The sequence below is a fragment of the Macrobrachium nipponense genome, chromosome 1 (assembly GCF_015104395.2).
Source record: "Macrobrachium nipponense isolate FS-2020 chromosome 1, ASM1510439v2, whole genome shotgun sequence".
NCBI classification, from domain to species: domain Eukaryota; kingdom Metazoa; phylum Arthropoda; class Malacostraca; order Decapoda; family Palaemonidae; genus Macrobrachium; species Macrobrachium nipponense.
Window position 1 is genome coordinate 197,777,402 of NC_087200.1, and position 21,690 is coordinate 197,799,091.

At 35.9% G+C, this 21,690-nt stretch overlaps 1 protein-coding gene across 1 annotated transcript; it reads right to left on the bottom strand.

Annotated features, from left to right (window-relative positions):
- Nucleotides 1–280: 280 nt before the first annotated feature.
- LOC135220002 (superoxide dismutase [Cu-Zn]-like) lies at nt 281–9,212 on the bottom strand. Its single transcript, XM_064257285.1, has 5 exons — nt 9,078–9,212; nt 3,636–3,874; nt 2,697–2,817; nt 1,723–1,907; nt 281–794 (listed from the first exon to the last, which is right to left on the bottom strand). Exons 2-5 carry the CDS (start codon nt 3,762–3,764, stop codon nt 624–626), a joined length of 606 nt encoding a protein of 201 aa, XP_064113355.1. The 5' UTR covers nt 3,765–3,874; nt 9,078–9,212; the 3' UTR covers nt 281–623.
- Nucleotides 9,213–21,690: the final 12,478 nt, after the last annotated feature.

The following is a 21,690-nucleotide window of genomic DNA, read 5'->3' on the forward strand; positions in this document are numbered from 1 at the left end:
TTCAAAACAATACCATATTTGGTCATTACAGAGTTTATAGTGTATTTTTACTTGATGGTCTCAATTACATTTGATATCCTCCATACAGTATTTTATGAATGTTAATGCACATATACACCTGTACGTATATACAGCCATACCCTGTCAAACAATATCATCTTAGTGCTAGATATAAAAAAAATAACATACTAAACTTAGTAGATCAACGAAGCTTTAATGATCCTAGATCAGTCTACTGAAATAAATGAACGAAATTAGCCTGAAAAAGGCTTATTGAGTCATAATTTGTGTACTAAAATAAAGTTACGCAGATTAGTTCAGTGATTGTCACTTCGTACGTTTGGATTACACAAAGTTCACAAATAATATGGCAAGAAGCACTGCTCAATTAAAATATATATGAAATAAAACAAAGAGAGAAAGGTCAAACAAAACAAATGCAATTACAAAGGGGCTGAGATCTACATTAGACCTATCAACCCCCAGTTGAGACGTTCTCCTAAGACATGTCTAAGGTATCTTTTGTACTGAAACAGGAACAGTCTGAGATAACTATTCATGAGTCAACCTTTGTAAAAATACGTCAGTGACCAGCTAAAATACTTGAATGCTCAGTCTATTCTTCAAGCCTCTACGAGGTAGATGGTGCAACATGCTAAGCGTTGTCCTGCATTGCCTGTTTTCTTTGATTCTTGGTCGTCCTTGGTTCCTAAGTCATCTTCCTTTTCGTGTATGACAAATGATCGACCTACAACGGAGTCACTTCCCCAAAGGCTGGCCTCACTGTCCACAATCTGTAAATTAAAAAATGTTTTAATTAAACTTTTCCAGGAGAAGAAACCTTCAATAAACATCTAAGGTAGCTATGCACATTCATCCAGAATTTTAGTAAAATTTCGTTCCCTAGACATCCACATTTTATACGAAACCAATTCGACTAAAATGGCCTTTCTTCTCTCAAATACAGTGTGTCAGTTTCTAGGTCTTATCTTCGAGAGTTTATACGAAATTATATATTGCTTTTATACACACAAAATCATTCCTGAGATGGCCACATTACAGTGTGATACCCTATCATTATACTGTACATGATTGTAATCACGGTTTCCACTTCTATCATAAGTATACTAGTCTGCATAAGGGTATGCTAAGAACTCCACCAGCAGAAATGTAGAAGAAAAGTCCTGTCCATGTGAAGACAGCTTAATTAAAGATGGTTTTCATGAACATGCAATAGTCGGTAATTTAAAGGTTCTTTTTAATAATAATAACTCTTATTAGTATTTCTAAGCTTAGCTCTGAATTCAGTCCTCTACTTAAATTAAATGTTAAAAATCATTACCATATTAATAACTGAAACCTCAAACAAATATAAAATTATGAACTTAATATTAATATTGGTTTGAATTACCGGATACAAATATATACTTATGAACTTAATAGTATTAATATTAGTTAATTACAGAATGGAAGATTAAACTGATAAAATATATTAAGTATATATACTTGATAATACCCCTAATACCTTCTACGTACCATACATTTGAATAACAAAACAGACAAATATCCAAAGGGAATGTGATATTAAGTGCTTTCCTTCAGAGATGACAAGACACAAGATGACCACTGCCAAATTAAGACAGTCCCTTCATGCAGCGTTCACGAACCACCTCTTTCCTGAATTAATAAAACGATACACAACAGAAAAATGGCCCACTATACCTCTATTTCAGTAGTTGTTGATGTCACTCTGATGTTTCCAAGGTCACCCACGTGTCGTTCAGAGTCGCTGGGGGCCCCATGCTTGAGGCCTTTGGGGTTGTAGTGACCCCCACATTTCTTGCAGTCGCCATCGGCTGGTACTCCCCACTGGTGAATGTGGAACCCATGAAGTCCTACTGGAATGCCTGTGAAAATGCCAGCCTTTAAAACACGTGCAAAAGGAGACAATGGGCTGCTGTTTGTAGCCGACGTCAGGTGAAAATAACTTGAAAAGGTGGAATGTTAGCTATAGCAGTCACAATACCCTTGTATCTGATGTCTAGGCCAGTCTCTTACGACGCTCCTGATTATTGGCTGTTGATAAGCCAATTACAGAACTGGAAACTCTCACAATTAGGCAGGATGTATGTTCCACATCTCCTGAGGGATACTTTTGAAAGACGTATCCCTATGTGAACTTTCGAGAGAGACTGAAAGTTTCCAGCCCTGTGATTGGCTTATCAAAAGCTAATCAGGAGCGTCGTAAGGGACTGGCCTAGACATCAGATGGACGGGCGGTTGTGAATCTACTGTAGCTATGATTGCAAAGCATAAAAGCACTACAGGATTAACTCTGGAGAGTCCACATCTGAGGCCACTGAATGGGGACGTCTTATCAAAGAAGGGTGATGAGTGATGTATATGAATATCACTAGGCTATGTTTATATACAAGCAATATATTTCGAGTATATCTTACACATAGCCACACATATGATTGAGAAAAAATTAAGTTTAAAATGCAAGGAAGATCAACTACGTAAATTTTTGGCAATACATTATATAAAAAGCTCATAATATACATCTATTTTGTACATCTTTAATATACTTTCCACTTGCTTCCGTACTAGTTGTTAGCACAGAGGAGATTATTATATTCCATGTACGACCATGTGCACGAATGCAGAATGCATCTACTGGAAGAGCAAGTTCTTACCTGTAATGTTGGTTTTGATGGTGAGCTCGTTGTCTGGATTAGCACCTACTTCCGTCAAATGAACCGTTCCATAGATATTGCCACTGTTGAAGACACAGAGGGCGTTCCGGACTTCCTGGATCTGTGAAACAGAGGTATGGTAAGACTTAATATCTAGAACAGGTGTTCTTAACCTTTTGATGACACCAGACCCTCAATGTAGACAGTCACTTAATATACTTAGTTTAGTACATACTTTAGGTAATCTTCTTAAAGGCGAAGATATGGTAATTCAGTTGTATTCCACATAGGAAAATAAAAATGGTTTATCCCAGAAAATACCCAATAATTTCGTCCTCCAATGGACCTCTTCTTGGAGCGTTTATTAAGGAAAGAGCTTTCCTTAATAAACGCTCCAAGAAGAGGTCCATTAGAGGACGAAACTGGTGGGCATTTTATGAGATAATCCATTTTCATTTTCCTATGTAGAATACAACTGAAATATACTTTAGTTATGAATAGCCAGGAATAGAACATACAAGAATATCAAAAGCATTTATAGTTTTACATAACAATTTAGAAAATGTACCCACATTAAAATAAAAAAATATACAAATATCCAGAGATCAAGTCCCGTACTCCCAGCATGTGGTTCTCATACCCCTAAGGGGTATAGATACCCCCTGTTAAAAACCCCTGATCTAGAAGCATATCCATGTTAAATATATATAGTATTTATATAACTATGCTACTGTCCTGGTTCTATCAACTCTTATAGTACTTATTGATCTATTTTCAAAAAGTCAAATTCCAACATTTTTAATTATTACGACACTATCAGAATATTTCCACATTCAATTGGGTTTGCTATGAGACCAGACTGAAACAATGAAATGTCCTGTATTCTGGAGTACAATTTGATATGAATTCAGCAACTGGGAAGGGAAGAATCTCTCTTACCCCGTGCGCGGGAGCGGCCGCTTCTCTGGGTGCCAAATACCAAACGCACAAGGCTCCAATCAGGGCACCTGCGCCCATCATGACAATCACAGCTATGAAATACAGCACCAGTGTGCTACACCTGCCCATGTTGCTTGTGGATGTTGCTGTTCAGGAAGACAGTCAAGTTCTTAATTTGGATCCGTTGATGCTCGTCGTCGAGGGCTTTCTTACAATTCTTGGTTCTCCTGACTTGGAATCTGCAAAATGAACATGATTTTGCCATTAATAATACTAGCAAATATATGTATACAGAAATTATGTACGATAAATTCGTAAACTAAGTCTACGGGCATAACCAGCCCCGTTTCACGGAGAGAACCTGCTCCATTGCAGGGGATCCCTTCTCATCCCCCAGGGGGGTTGGGCTGGTAGGATGAAACTCCATTATAAACCATCTTAGGGATCCCCACTATAACCCTGCCAAGTTTCATGTCCATCGGACCAGCCGTTTGGCCGTGATTGAATGACAGACGGACAGGCATAAAGGCCATTACAATACGATACCCGTTGAATATTATGGCGACCACATTCTCAAGCAACGCCGACTTCATATGAGCCCAATATTTACAGCCATATCTGGAGGCATCTATTTCTCTTTAAATCAGTGTGACTGTTTCGATTTACGAGTCAGGCAGACAGGATTAGGTATACGTGCAGGGCAGAAGAACTAGGTCTAGGAGAGACGTGGATGGTGTAATGCGTAAAGTAGTTGCTAATGAGTATTCTGTATCTTTGTGTATCTGTCTGTTATATATATATATATATATATATATATAATTATATATATATATATATATATAGATATATGTATAATATATAACATTTTACCTATAAACGCGCGTACATGTAAAAGCTTCTAATGTTAACAAATAGATATGCAGCCAGAAGGGAAATTGGCTCACAGTATTAACTATATCAATAAGTTTCCTCTGAGATAAACCGTAAAATAACAAGCTGGTATATTTTTCCTTCAACCCAACTGAGGTCTGGGTCATAGCTGAATGCTTGTTCTACTGATAGTGACATTATTATCACTCTAAAAATATAAGACACCGGATGTGAGGAAAACGACTTCGTTAGTTTCTAATTAAAGTTTTGCAACTGAAACGATTACTTTCAGTCTCTCTCACAAACTAATAATATATATATATATATATATATATATATATATATATATATATATATATATGCACTCACACATACATACGTATATAAATAAATGATACATAATATCAAAATTAACAAGAACTGGTTCGAACTAGCCGAAACTAGATATCACATTAAACTTTGTTGGACTCGATAACTGGTTTCAACTAGGGAAAGCTAGATGTAGTACCAAAGTACGCTGGGATTAAATTCGCAGAATGAAGGACTGGAGTGTTCTTATGCCTGCCCCTAACTGCTTTACTTGAGAGAATTAGGCTGATACATAATATACTACCTGCCAGACACCTATGTGAAAATTAAGACATCCTTTTTTTTGCTCTCAGTTTGATAATAGTTTTATATTCTCGACTCCAGTGAAACGACTTTCAACAAAATGGAAAGTTTCTTCTTCTGACCGTGGAACAATAAACCGGATTCAAGGAAAAGTTTAAGCAACCAGACTCCAGTGGAGTGCCCCGTAGGGAGGTAGTACCGTCAGTGCACCTCATTCGGTGCAATGTAGGCGTTATTTAAGGTTCTTTGCAGCGTCCCTTCGGCCCCTAGCTGCAACTACTTTAATTCTTTTTACTGTACCTCCGTTCGTATTCTCTTTCTTCCATCTTACTGTCCACCCTCTCCTAACAATTGTTTCATAGTGCAACTGCTTTGAGGTTTTCCTCCTGTAACACCTTTCAAACGTTTTACTGTCACTCTCCGTTTCAGCGCTGAATGACCTAAGATGCCTCAGTGCTTGGCGTAATGCCAAAAATCTATATAAATAAAAGAATTGCAGTAACTCGAAAGCAAAACACTGCGTCAGACCCAAAACAAGTTTTCTTGAGACTAAAACGCTTGGATGCCATCTGAAGTACTAATGATATACAGAAAATGACTGGTGAAAGAGAAAACAACAAACATGAAATTCCAACTAACTTCTTGCCTACTCCTGAGTCCTGACATTGGTTTGTAATACGAATATTCCTTCTTGCAACCAGTTGAGATTGTCTACAAACAATAAAAAGTGAAATTGCTAAAATATTATGTGTATGGAGTTTTTACGTTGCATGGAACCACTGGTCATTCAGCAATGGGACCAACGGCTTTACGTGACTTCCGAACCACGTCGAGAGTGAACTTCTATCACCAGAAATACACATCTCTAACCCCTCAGTGGAATGCTTAAAAATTCATGCACTTGAGTATAAACGTGTCCGAGAAGTTGTCAGCCACCTTTGATAATCATCTTTATACGATCGGAACAGCATATGTTTTGTAATGTGATAAAAGAGAAGAAACTGTGAATACTTATATGGAATAGAATATTAGCTAAGGACCAGTGCTGGCACCTATAGGTCATTTAGCGCTGAAACAGAAATTGACAGCGAAAAGGTTTGAAAGATGCAACGCGAAAATTTTAACACATAAAAAGCAGCCTCAGCTATATGGTGTTGGTAGTAGGAAAAAGAATGCAATGTGACTCTCTATGGAAAATCTTCCAACTTCATGGGAAGATCCAGTAGTACCGTAGTACCGCCAGGAGCTTAATATCATAGTCCTATTTTGGACATTACATCACATCCCACGTTTCCTGTTTATCATTTCCTATACACACGTTTCGTAAACACCTTGCTCGAAGAATTTTTAAACACCCACGTCACCATCCGGCTTATAGTGGTGCGCCTATCTTTTCCACTGTCGTGAGGGCTCTACTACTCAAGGACAAACAACATTAGTAAATAAAATAACATCCACTAAAAGAAGAAGAAGAAAGAAATCACTTTCTAAACCAACGAAAAAAGTTGTCACCTTTTTCCATGACGAGGGCTTTAACTATTGAAGGTCTATGTCACACACGACTTTAATAGACTATAGGATATATATTGTAATTGAAAAAAGTAGCTTAACGATTCAATTATCCCACAGGAGGCTATATAATTTCCAATTTCAGTCTCTTAACTGTTTAATATAACAACTTACGCCTTCTAGATGAATCTATCGGCCTAATGTTTACCCACGTGTCAGCAAAGGTGACATTTTTTTCCTTCAGTCTCTTGGTACTAGAATGACAATTTTCTTCGTCTTTTCTTTCAATTTCCTCTTACTTCTGGATAATTTACCCAAGGATATGTAGATCAGTTTTGTTAATTAAAGTTTACACTAAGTTTTGTCAAATATGATGGAGTTTTAAGTAGAGCTTGGATTAAGGACCTTTATTTCAGGCCTGTATTATGACGTCACGACATCTTGACGTCATACTGTCTTGCAGAAAGTGGTAACACTCATATGTAGTACTACACATTACGTGTCTGAGAAGTTTACCAGTTATCCATGTAATTGTTATAATCATATTGCTCGCATAATATTTTGATTGCTTCACATTTTGCGTCGTCTAATCTCGGATGTCTGTAGCTTCCAGATGTACAATAAGGTTGGAGAGTTGTTCCAGGCAGTTTCGCTGTAAACAATCTCTCTCACATATCTTTAGTGGCATTTTGAGTGAATTAGGAACAAAATGTGTATAATTACAATCAAATAAGCACTGCGGAGTTTCAGTTGTGATATCAGTAAGGATGAAAACCGCAGATTACAAATTTACAAGGTAGGAATCCATTTTAGTTCAACCACATCATCCCAGGGAATTCCATGTTCTCATACTTTCACTAGTTTAAGCCACAAAATGTTGTTTTATTGTGCCGATAACAACTAAAACTTGAGTAATATCGATGAACATTACATTATATATGCAAATAACGTTCAGCACACCGTTAAATGAACTCTAGGAAGGAGGTGGCCAAACCCGATGAAAGGTGCATCGTTGGGTCGCCATATTGGATTCAAAACTGCCATGAACACTCATTTTACGAAGACTGCACATGCTTATTATAGTTCGTATGGTAGTTTCCTATATCTCATTTTGTTGACGAAACTTCAATCTTTTGAAAGGTTTAATTTTGCTGTTGTTTCACCGATTGAATATCGAGTAGAATTTACGTGCCATGCCGTGACAAGGAAAAATGATTCACTTCGTATAGCCTGCCCTGAAACGGCAAAATATCTACTGCATAGGTATAATCTGCGTTACAATCACTGATATTGGAGTTTAAAAGAGACTGCATTGAATTAAGAACTCAGTTGCTTCACTCCTGCGGCCAAAAATAAATAAATAAATAAATAAATCTAAGATACAATGGAACACCATATAGTATACTGACAAGAGTTTAATTCAGCCTGCAATCAATACTACAAATGAACATAGCGTGGCAGGCTAACCCGCTGGCTTCCAGCAAAACTCATTCGTCCAAAAGAAATACACAAATCTTAAAAATAATACATGAGAACAGCATAGGACTAGGTAGGTATGAGCTGGTAACGACTGAACTTATGATCCTTCCCCCTTTCAATTTTATAACATTATTATAGATATGCTTGCATTAATGCTTCATTTATTGCGAATACACACACACGTATCTGGCGCCAAAAATAATGAACATGAGAACAGCATAGGACTAGGTATGATGAGCAATAGGTATTGGGGTTAGTAACGAATGAACTTATTATCCCCGTTTCAATTTTGTAACATTATTATAGATGTGCTTGAATTAATGCTTCATTTATTGCAAATACAAAACGTACATCTGGCGCCAATTATACTCCATTGTAACGAGAACAATATTGCAAAATTTCAATCTCTCCTAAACATTACAGTGAAAGTGCTTTGAGGAAGAGGGTGTGGTGAGTAAGATGAAAAAAAAAAAAAGAATATGAAAGGAGGTAAAGTAAAAGGAACGGAAGGGGTTGCAGCTAGGGGCCGAAGGCACGCTGCAAAGAACCTTAAGTAACGCCTACAGTGCACCGCAAAAGTGGACATCAGTCGAAATTCCCGACGCAAGTGTGTGACATCTCAGGATGTTTGAAGACTTCTGAAGGATTCTTATTCATACACCATCTTAAGAATAGCATTGATGTCACTTACGAGCATATAATCAGTTTGGTTCAAATTACTTATAAGTTGCAAACCGCTACTTTTCTAATGATACATGCAGTTATACAGGGTGTCCATAAAGTCCCAGTACCATTACAAGCTACAAATACTTGTAATGGTACTGGGACTTTGTGGACACCCTGTACACCTGAACCTATTACAATAACTGGCGAACGCTGGTTTGTTAAAATATACAAAAATTATTAAAAAGTAAAGCGACGAAACAAAGACTATAAAACTAAATACATATGCAAATATGACTCACAACTTACCTAATAAAGATAGTTAAACACAATAATAATATGCACGTATACACTTGTGGATTGCCTCGAATATACCTCCGTCGTGAAAGGTGTCTGGCGTCTTACTGAGTCCTATCATTCATGAGTCGGCGAGATCCATTCCCTCCATCCGGCCCCGCCCCTTCCCCAACCCCTACGCTACCTCCTCCCCCCCTCCACCACTTTCTAATATTTCCCTCCCTCCACGTCACCTTTCTCGAAAATCTGACCGTTGCAAAAGGACGGCGTTTCCTTGACTATTTTTGCGAAAGATCACCGTTTTATCATCATGATGACTCAGTCAATAGCATAGTCATTTGTAAAGAAATATATTCGTCATGCATGATTGTCCCTACGTGAAGTTAGTTGGCTTAGGATCCAAAAAAGGACAGGAACAATGATGTCATTTCAACTTGTGAATGTGTTCTCGGTATCTGGCAGGAATAAATAATAATAGAAGAAAACGATGGTACTATAAGGTTGTTTATAAAGATAAGGATTATAATATATATATATAATATATATATATATATATATATATATATATATACACTATATTTATAAAATCAAGGTATATTGTTTATAAATAGGTTTATATATATATATATATATATATATATATATATATATATTATAGACTGATAGAACCTTATTATGGGTACTACAGAAAAATATCAACATTAAAATACATAGATTATTTGTAAATGTACAACATAACTTTTTTTTCAAATCCTAGTAAATTCAAGTCAACTCAGATAGAATTCTGCATGTAATACTGTTAAAATTATAAAATGTTGTATATTTTCTTAAATAAAAGATACAAAAGAGAGAACTAATCGTATACTCAACAATATAGAAATCACTTATACCGAGACACCAAAGATCGCACAATCTTTCTCTTATATGCAAAATAAACAAAAATAGCTTTTAAAATAGCTGATATAACAGTAAAAATCAAGTGGAGTTCCAAGAGCATGCAGTAGGTATGCAAAATGATACATATAATATTACCACGTTTATTCATAATCTTAGAATGACCCTAGAGTCTAAAAAAATGGCTTTGTCAATTGTTGAAACCGTCCTCATCGACCCCTGTAGACCTTGCATTACTGTTTTTATGTTAGGATTTACAATAATAGACGCTGTAAAAGTATCTGCATCATTATTGCCAAAACTGAAATCTTAGTGATGTAAACATTGCTTTTAGCATACCAGAATAAAGAGCGTGTGTCTGAATTCACGAAAAAGGATCAAAGTTTGCCCATATGCTACCAAATATTACTGCTATTATGGTGCAAACTTTGTACATGTATAGTATGTTTCGCAGAAGGTAAGTTTGATGTACTGGCCTTAATTTGTTACGAAATAACATGCTCCTTTGGGTAACGTTTGTCTAGGAACACCTGAAGTCCACGTGACAATTCGATTCTGGTGGTTGGTAACAAGATTTAGCATAGGTGGATATCAAAACAGTTGAAAATAAGACTTGGAATATAAAACCGGTTGTATGTAATTTCGTTTATTATCGGTTTTCATGGTGTCTCATTGTTGAGAGCTCGGTCGTCTTAGCTGACTTTATTTAATTTTTCCGAAATAATTTTGTATTTAAGCGTTTAACATTTTTTACATATTTTGAATTTGTTGCTATGCCGTGAAGAAACGTAAGTTAGAAAAAAACACACACACACACACGACAATTGTTCTATATATATATATATATATATATATATATATATATATATATATATATACACACACGTATAGTCTTACACTGAGTTATGTTAGATACATAAGCACACCCAAATGGCGTTTTTTATTTTCTTTTTTTGCAGATGCAAATTTTTGGGGGGTTCTTAATTAAAAAACTGGCGACTAACGTTTTTGCCCAAGAGAGGAGAGCCCCTTGACGTCATATCCGGTTGTGGCATGACGTAATGCCTCGCACCTTGAATAACCAATGTCATGTAGAACGAGTGAAATTCCGAGTTATAACGTTGATTAGTATTCGGGATATTTATCTATTTTGTTTGTGATGACGCCATTTTGTAATGTACTAGGTTTCGGGGTATTTAAATAGATCTCTTTGAATCTTTTATTTTTTATTTGCCTTTTATTAAAGAAAATATATACAATATTTTACAGTTTTAATAGTATTACATGCAGAATTTTTATCAAAGTTAACTGAAATCTACCAGAATTTAACAAAAATTCTAGCACGTACATTTTACAAATTATGTATTTCAATTAATATTTCTTTGTAGATACCCAGTTAAGATTTCATTAGTATATATAAATTTTTTATTACCCTTGATTTCATAAACCGTCTCATACCATCGTTTTCATCTTATGTTCCTTTCCTTTTTTTGATTGTTACACAATTCGTTCAGTAAATCACAAAACCAATCAACCAGTTTCTTGTCACACTTACAGAAATAAATTAAGTGCATCGCATTCTCTGGTTCTTTGCATTTTTTTCTTTCACGTAGTTTACGATTTAATCTTTTGTGGCCAGAATTTTTCTACCACAACTATTATTAATCAATTTACCGTTAACATTTTCCCAAATAGTTTTCTATTCAAATGTAAAGCATTTCTCTTCCATTTTGGAGCTGAACTTCTCGTCTCTCAATGAAAACCCATAGATAACTCTTGGAGGTCACATTTGGGTAGTTTTCCATCTTGATTACCTTCCTTAAAAGGTTGTTATTAGGTCGTCATAGTAAGGAGAGGATACCATAGCTATATCTGTCACATTTTGTTCAATTTCCTAAAGGTTCGACGATGTCCTCATCTTACAGCAATACACGAGACATTCATAACCAATTACCCATTTTCAGAAGGGCTTATAAAATGCGTTGGCAAATACTGAATTGGTTTACGTTGCTACATTGATCAATCTTTCTTTTTAAATGCATAGTCTGCCTATTTAATGGGTGATCGCTTCCGTCCCATAAAAAACTTAAATATACATCTCTATTGAATTCCCAGTCGTTCTTGGTAAAAGGAAATACATGGGGCATATACCAAGCTTTTGATAAAACATTTGAATTAATTATAATTATTTTGGAATAGTGACAGTTTCCTAGAACACAATTGGCCTATATTAGATACAATACTCTTTCATTTAACTTTCCAGTTCCACGCTGGACGAGTGGGTTACGTGCTCGCCTAACGATTCGGTAGTCGCGAGTTCGATTCCACGCTCTGCCAAGGAGGAATCAGAGGAATTTGTTTCTGGTGATTAGGAATTCATTTCTCGATATAATGTGGTTCGGATCCCACAATAAGCTGTAGGTCCAGTTGCTAAGTATCCAATTGGTTCTTAGCCACGTAAAAAATATCTGATCCTTTGGGCCAGCCCTAGGAGGGCTGTTAATCAGCTAAGTGGACTGGAAGAACTAAAATATACTTAATTTTTCTATAACTTTCCAATTTCGTTATCTTGCCCTTTCGTTATAGAATTCAGCTGGTAACCCATCAATTCCTGGGCATTTACCAGTTTTCAAACTTCCATTTCTGTCAACAATTTGTTGTGACTTTCTCCTATTGTTTTACCTGTCTGTTCCAAAAATTCTAAATTGCTTTTTGCTGTCGGTAATACCTTCACTATAAAGTTCCCTGTCAAAACCATAAAACTCTGCCTGGATCGCTTTGTTGTTCGTGAGAATAATTCCATTTTCTGTTTTTTACTTTAACAATATCTGTTGTGCGTTTGTATGGTGGTTTCACGTTGCGTGGAACCAGTGGTTATTCAGCAACGGGACTAACGGTTTTAAGTGACTTCCAAACCACGTCGAGAGTGAACTTCTATCACCAGAAGTACACATCTCTAAGCCCTTAATGGAATGCCCGAGGTGGCAGGTCAAGACCATACCGATCACGCCACTGAGGCGCTTATTATTAGTTGTGACATTCTTTTCTTTACTTAATGAGTACAGAGAGAGCTTTACACCTTTTATTTTCTCATACAATTTAACTCTTATACTTATTCCATCGCAGATTTCGTCCTCTTGAGTATTTGCTCTCTCTTTCAGCACATTTATTTCTTCAGATACACAACAAATATTAGAATGAATCTCGTATATCGCCTTAGGAGGGAATGTATCAAGTTTAGGTGTCCATATTTTCCTTGATTAATGATTTTTGAAGTTTTCATTAAAAAAAAAAACTGTTTGATTTGTTCTATGGCATCTAACCACCATTCCAGCACTGAACGATCATTTTGACATAATCTCATTTTCAACCTCTCCCCCATAGGTTCATAAAGTTATCAGTTACCGTAGAATTAGACAAATTGTTGGAATTTAACTACCAATAACCTTTTTCCTGTTTGTGAACTCATTTCTTAGCCTGAGCTGAGTTTTCACTACATATTGATCTAACTAGGATGGTTTCTTTTTTTTTTTTTTTTCACCTCACAATCTAAATCTCTAACATAAATACGGTTCAAGATCCACAGTTTCCTAATATCTGTCTAATCTTTTTCCACTACAAGAATTTGCATAAGGAAGGTGCATGATCTTTAATTAACTGGAGCCATCTTTCACAAAGCTACATTTCACACTGATTATTATACATCCTTTTACATCCATTTCCTTAGTGAGAATCATCACCTGTGGCATTTTGTTTAACAAAATGGCAGTTCCATCTTTTTTATTGAGTGAAATTGGGAATTCTGATTTTTCGTTATGAGTGACAAACGGATGTGTTGCAAGATTTCTATACGAAATGTCTAATGCAGTTTTATAACACAACAAGTGTATTTTTCAGGGAGAAAATAAAAAATAAATAAATAAAAGGACTTTCGTTACAGCAAAAGATTTTATCCTTTTCAAATTGCAAGAGTTAAGGTCAGTTTTAAAGAACAGGTGTAATATATAATAGAAAAAAAATGTGTAATTTACTTACACAAGATGAACCCTGCCGGCTATAACTGGTATCAGAATGAAGAAGGAAATCCTTTAACTAATATTTTGAAACCAAAACGACAAGAAAAAATGCGCAATCGAGTTTTCTGCACAGCGTAGGTACATAATGCTGAATGGAACTCTCTCAGCCATGGCCCGGTGGTGGCCTGTGTTTTTGACGTATACGATAATGGCTAATTTAAACCTTGAATAAAATAGAAACCACTGAGGCTAGAGAGCTGCAATTTGGCACGTTTGATGACTGGAGGTTGGTTGATCAACGTGCCAAATTGCAGCCCTCTAAGAGCCCCAGTAGTTTTTTAGATCTGAGGGCGGGCAGGAAAACCCAAAATGGAGCTGAGTCAGGATTCTTAGAAAACGAAGGACAGCGACTGATTCCGTCGAATCAGAAGGCCTGGAGGGCTATGTTGTCTCGCTCGCCCACCCAAACACTTAATCGAGTCAGCATGACGGGACGTGATTTATTCAGCATCATGACGCATTTGTTTTCTTTTATTTTTTTCATATTGCCTCGAAAAAGTAGGAAACAAAAGATCGGAATCTTACAGAAGGCTGCCAGAGGCTCTACTAACAAAAAGTATATATATATATATATATATATATATATATATATATATATATATCGTATAAAAGGCCCATTAAAACACTCTGGTTTAAAGCTAAGGACATAGTCCTTTTATACTTGAGAAGAAGTTATTTACACACATAATATATATATATATATATATATATATATATATATATATTGTGTGTGTGTGTGTGTGTGTGTGTGCGTGTGTGTGTGTGTGCGTGTGTGTGTGTGTAGAATCTACTGGTCACTTTTTTTTACCAGATATATATGAAATTGTAATAGCCACAATGCCCTCTTAACTTCTTGAATTGTAGCGACAAGCGTATCCAAAAAAAGAGCAAAGAATTCAAGAAGTTAAGAGGGCATTGTTGCCATTACAATTTCACACACACACACACACACACACACACACACACACACACACACATATATATATATATATATATATATATATATATATATATATATTATGTGTGTAAATAACTTCTTCTCAAGTATAAAAGGACTATGTCCTTAGCTTTAAACCAGAGTGTTTTAAGGGCCTTTATACGGGCTATACGGATATTAGTATATATATATGTATATATATATATATATATATATATATATATATATATATATATATATATATATATATAACGGATCATTCAGCAGTTATTATTATTATTATTATTATTAAAGGTCGGAAGGTGAACCTATTGTAAACATGTATAAAAGATTATAACCGACTAATCTGAGTTTAAATGGTCACTTTTCCTAGTCAGTATTTTGTCTAATTATTTTGGTCTGCCACATTGATATTAAGCTTGTTTTTATTGTTGCAGTGCTATCTTTAACTTGCGATATGTGATTACGTATTTTTACTTTTGCATTTAAAATGGTTATTATCATTAGTATATAAATAATATTGGCAAGCGTCTCGGAACTTAACAAAGACGAACCGTTAACCGATACTGCGCTTTTTAGTAAAATATTCGGAAGGTGAACCTCGTCCTTTACAACAACGCTTTCAAAATATACCCTCAACATTTCTATACCGTTGCGAAAGTTCCTTTTGTAGAACCGGACTTATTAGACTCATAGTGAGTCAGTTTCGTTTTGCATAATTTCGATACGACACGACGACCGGAGCTATATAGTACTACATTTCGTTGTTGCTCCATTACACATTGAAAGGAAGTCAGCCTTTCCTAGTTTAAAGCGGACTCCGTTGCTGATTTGGTATTCGGGAAATGCCTCGTAGTTAGCCTCTGATACATAACAACAAACGCACGCGTATACGGAGACGGTTAGACGTGTTACGAGTCATGAGGGCTTATGTACAAAGTTTACACGCACACATCCGATATATTTACCAGGTAGACAGCGAAACCACGCATTTCGCGAACTCAGGCAGATAACGTAATGCACTTAGGGACGTTTGATCCCCCAGGGGCTAGTACTAAACACGGCGAAATACATTTAACAGTCCAGGGGCTAGTACTAAACACGGCGAATTTTAACCGCGCAGAGGCTATTACCAAACATGGCGAAACCAATACCTTGGGAGAGACCGTGTTTCGCCGTGTTCTGGCAGTTCGCGAAATGCCTGATTTTGCTATCTGCCTGTAATTATACATGGCACTGATTAGACAGTAAAGCGTAATTTTAGACTTTACTGTGGCTTTACGGTGACTCACGTACACTGTTTCTTCATGTTTAGTACTAGCCCCTGGGCGGTCAAATGTACTTATATCTCCGTGTTTAATACTAACCCCTGGGGGATGAAATATCCCTTAGTGCATTCCGTTATCTGTCTGAAATATTCCGTTATCTGCCTGAAATATCAGGCAGTTTGTAAAATGCCTGGTTTCGCTACCTGCTTGTTACATATATAGTACTATGTGTGCGTGTAAACTTGTAAGAAGCATGTTTCAGAGAACTCCACTGTCTCACAGAACTATTGATCTGGTTTCTCACGGAGGTTAGTCAGTGTTAATGCAGAGCAACGTGAATTACTAACTGAAATGTCTAACGTCATCGAAGGTTAAGTGACGGAGCTCTTGACATTTTAGTACGAAAGCATTTTATAACTCGCCCGAGAAGCGTAATTGGATAGTTTCTCTCTCTCTCATCTCTCTCCTCTCTCTCTCTCGTATATATTATATAATATTAAATATATCTATACTATAAATATATTAATATATATATATATTATATATATATCTATATATATATATATATATATATATATATATATATATATATATATATATATATATTATATATATATATATATATATATATATATATATATATATATATATACACACACATACGTATGGAGGAGAGAATCTACTGGTTATTTTCGTTCACCTGATATATTGCGTATTTGTAATTAGGAGCTCTTTCGTCAGCCAAGATTACCTTGAAGTAAGACGAAATGAATAAATAGCTAAAGTTTCATGATAAAATAATAAAAATCACTAAGTTTTCTGTTTCTTGGTTCATCTGTATCGGTTCAGGCAGGCATTTCCACGCTAGAGAGGTTTGCAGTGTAGGTACAGTGAACGGAACTCTTCGTTTATAGACCCTATATTCTCTCCGCCGTCAGATCTATAAAACTGCTGAGGCTAGAGTGCTGCAAGTTGGTATTTTGCTCATGCACCCTCCAATCATCCAATGTACCAAAGTGCAACCCTCTAACCTCAGAAGTTTTTATCTAGTTTGAGGTTAAATTTAGCCATGGCTCGTTCATCTGAAAAGCTACTGTCCGGTCATAGCTGATGGTTTCATACAGCATTAAACGTTGTACAGAAAGTTCGATTGCGCCGAAGAAATTTCATGAAAAATGTTTTTTTTATTTCTTATTCATACAGCTTGCACCAGGAAACGCGTTCACAAACCACTCGGTTATTCACCCGTTGCTTGTAATCATTTGACCAAAGCAACGCATTCAGCTGTGAGCGATCATCCACGGCATCAATCCGTGGAAGACACAACACTGCTGTTCTTATTTCCTATTTGGCCAATCCTTTTCTGTACTAACCGATTTCTCAATAACAAAACTTGTCTTGCATCGCTAAATAGTAAAATAAGTCAAGCAAACCGAGATAATGGTAGGCCTACGTGAATCTTGGCGCTCCTGCCTCTTTTCAACCTGTTATCACCTGCATCAACAATATTGCCAGGAAAACCATTGCCATAATTGAAAAGTAAAGGGCAAGGAAGATTTACAAGTACTAAACAGGTTGACGACAACGTGGTTCCTGAGGCTAACAATCCCTTTGGTTTATTCTGGAGTTGACAGTAGTTAGCTGCAACCGAAACTAATTGTGGTTGGATGCTCACCTCGCTAAGCACCATCGTAGGCTGTCAGTAAAATGAGAAATAGAATAAAAGAGAATATCAAAATACGATAAATGAAAGGGAAGAAGACTATCATTCTTCAGTATTAATACATTTATTGGGGTCTTTGCTTTGAGGAAGTAAGTTGAACTGATGAACGCGGAAGGAAAAAGCGCTGAAATCGTAGACGTAAATGAGAAGTTTATGAACTTTCGAACAGGCTAACATATTCCACAAAGTCCTTCTGTGAAAACTTCCTGGTAGAAGGAAAATTGGAAATTTACAATCAAGGAAAAAAAACAGACATAAAGAACCAATACAGTGAAGACGAAAATAGAACTCGGGAAAAATAAAAAACCCTTCAATCTAAAACCACTTCCAGGCACTCGCTTTGCGCAAGAGCCGGGTTTATTTGAGTTACCCTTACGTAACAACTCTGTCAGTTGCTCAATCACATCCGACAGCAAAAGCTGGTAGAGAAACTTAGAGGAATCATCTACATTTAATGAAGGACTGGATGAGATAACTAAACTCTCGAGGAGAACGGTGACGCATGACCGTGACATCACAAAGTAGTTGGGGATTTTTTTTTTTTTTAACTCGGTGTGTATCCACCTTTGCAGCCCCTTTCAGGTTTTTTTTACTGTACCTCCTTTCACATTCTCTCTTCCACCTTACTTTCCACCCTCTTCTAACAATTATTTCATAGCGCAACTGTGAGGCTTTCCTCCTGTTACCATACCTTTCAAATCTACCTACCTAATCTCAATTCCCTTTCAGAGCTGAATGACCTCGTACGTCCCAGCGCAACATCCTTTCCCTGAATTGTATATTCTATAGATATACGAGTATATAATCATTTATATTTAGAGATATAGTAATGTATATGAAAATGTTCTCAGCGAACATAGTACTACACGTTTGTGTATCGATCAGCCTGTAAGGAAAAGCCTTAGTAAAGACTAATTATAACAGAACAGGTTAACCTGTCTGGTTATAACGACTCTTCATTAACTAAGGAGTTGCTTTTCCATGAGTGTTATTCTCGTATTAATTGTATTAGTTCCGTTGTCATCGGAATACTTTCTGCTCCTGAAACGGACAAACATATAATCCATTCCTGAGAAGCCGATGTAGAATTTCCTGAACAACTTGTTTTCATCCGTTTATAAAAAAAATTGGCGCCTACGTATCGCAAATATAAATAGGCCTACTGCAAAATAGGAAACAAATTCTCAACGAAATCTCTCGCTCTTCTTCCGTCAATCCCCAAGAGCCGAGAACATATTCTTGAGCAGTGTGAAATTAAAAGTTAAATTCAGAATGAAACTAATTCTATTCATGAATTTTTCCTTTATTGGTCCAGAACCACACACGCAATCCTTTTTGTATACTTGTGTCAGATTTTTTTACCCTTTTTTTTTTTACGAAGTGTTCTATTTGTATGTATTTTGTGAAGGAGTCCGCGCAGTTTCATGAACTACTAGTTATAGTTTCCATTGTATAAGCCACTAAGTTCGCTCGTGCCAGATTAAGATCCTTTGGGGCCATAGATACAGAGAGTCCCCTCTATATCTATGTTAGGGGCCCTTAGGCTAAGGACATAGAAGCACCCCAAACCAGCTGTATTTTTTGAAAGATGAGCAGTTCTAGAAGCATTTTGAAGCTACATGCAAAGCAATGTCGAGGAAATTAGAGCAATACACAATAATTAACGTTAGGTTAATTATGCTTGATTTGAGAGTGATACGGTACTTTGCAGATAGACCTAACCTTATATAATGCTTGTTGCACATTAACGTTTATTCAGGAAATTCATAATTCCGAATACCAGCTGTGGTTGGCTTCATGACAGCATATACATAATACATAATATTGTTGCATGGCAGTATACATATAAAATGTAATGTTTTTACTTCCATTAGCCACTTGAGTCAGCCAAAATCAGGTAAAAACTAAGACCGTATGGCAACAGCCCAGGTGTGCATAATTGCAGGAATAGCACTGCATATGACAGACAGAAAAATGTCATAAAATTTACTCTTAGTTTCTTTCCTGGCCTACTACTCTTTTTGCCGTTATACAGTTTTTAGCATTACGCTACTTCGAAGCCACTGGTGCCCCCAAGGCTTGGAAGCTCTTAGGCTTAGTCTAGCTAGCCTATTGGATAAACCGCCACTAGCGTGCCACACTCATAGGCCTTATTCGTAGTGCAATGTTTAACTAAATTGCCGAGATTCATGAAAGAAATGAGCAGATTGGTAGAATATTTATCACAGTGGTGAGACTAATAAAGATTTATTGTTATCTGATAAAGAGGTTCTAATGACGGTGCCAATTGTAGCATGTGGAAGTGCATAATTCGGCACGCGTTACAAATTCACCAATCGACTGTCATGGTGAAGGTGCGTTGATACCGACACTAAGTACTACAAAGCCTGAACATTTATTCTCATTTTACACGTAGTTACAGATACATAGCTAGGTGAAATGAGTATGTATATACAGTGTATAGGTATGGATATATGTATGTATATACATAGTAAATTTAAGTATGTTGAGCTGTAAAATAATATAATCTTATTGATTCTGTACATAAATGACATATATTGTATATGTATTTAATGTAAAAAAGACATTTAAAGTGTATTTTTTAAAATAAAAAATTGACAGTACAGTACAGCAGAGCAGATATTAACTGATACCTCTCTTGATAACTAGTGACGAAACATTAATTAATCGCAGTTCGTTTTGGATGTACTAGGCTAAGTCGTTTCCGAGGTGTAGTGAACTGGATATTAAATTTATATATATAATACAAATATAATCAAATCGATGAATGTGACCTTTTTTTGCCGTAATGGAAGTAATGGAAAAGGAACTTACGCACCTTGTAGTTATTCATGAATTTAATCGTCAAAGTAACCTTGCATACACCCTGACAAAAATATTCCTATATACGTACTACTTTTGTCTATTCATTGCCACAACCGTGTCGATGACCACATCATTGTGATGCCATGTTACGTTTAACTAATAATATAATGGTAACGATATCCTGTATTTAATGGCTCCAGGCCATATATATACGATAAACGATAAGATGAAGACAGTAGGGTATGCTAAATTAATTACGCTATTCATCAAAAGTAATGTTCAAGAACTCTTTATGTCCAAGCACTGCTGAAAACAATAGCTATATTATATTATTATTATTATTATCCCAGGTAGAGACTGAACACCGATACATAATTCAGGTAGTTTGCTAAAAAGGAAAAGTACATGGCACATTTCCATAATAATAATAATAATAATAATAATAATAATAATAATAATAATAATAATAATAATAATAATAATAATAATAATAATAATAATAATATTATTATTATTATTATTATTATTAATATTATTATTATTATTATTTTTATTATTATTATTATTATTAAATCTAACTCTGCTTTTCTCGTCCTTTCGCGTTTGGAATCTTGGCCGGTGCTGGACTCCGTGTTCGTTGTTCTTGTCTGCATTAGACTACTACGAGTTTTTGGTGTGAAGGCGTGATTCGTTTCAAGGTTTGTTGGCGTTTGATAATGTTGGCCTTTTTATTTTTGTGTTAAGATTGTGGTGCTGAATTTTTTATTAAGTTTGTCGTATGAAATTACTAGTTTGCTTGTTTTATATCTTGTGTTTTGTTGTAAAATGCCTACAATGATTGTTTAAAATACTTGAGTAATGTTGTATTGCCTTTCAACATAGTACTACCCTGCTGAACTAG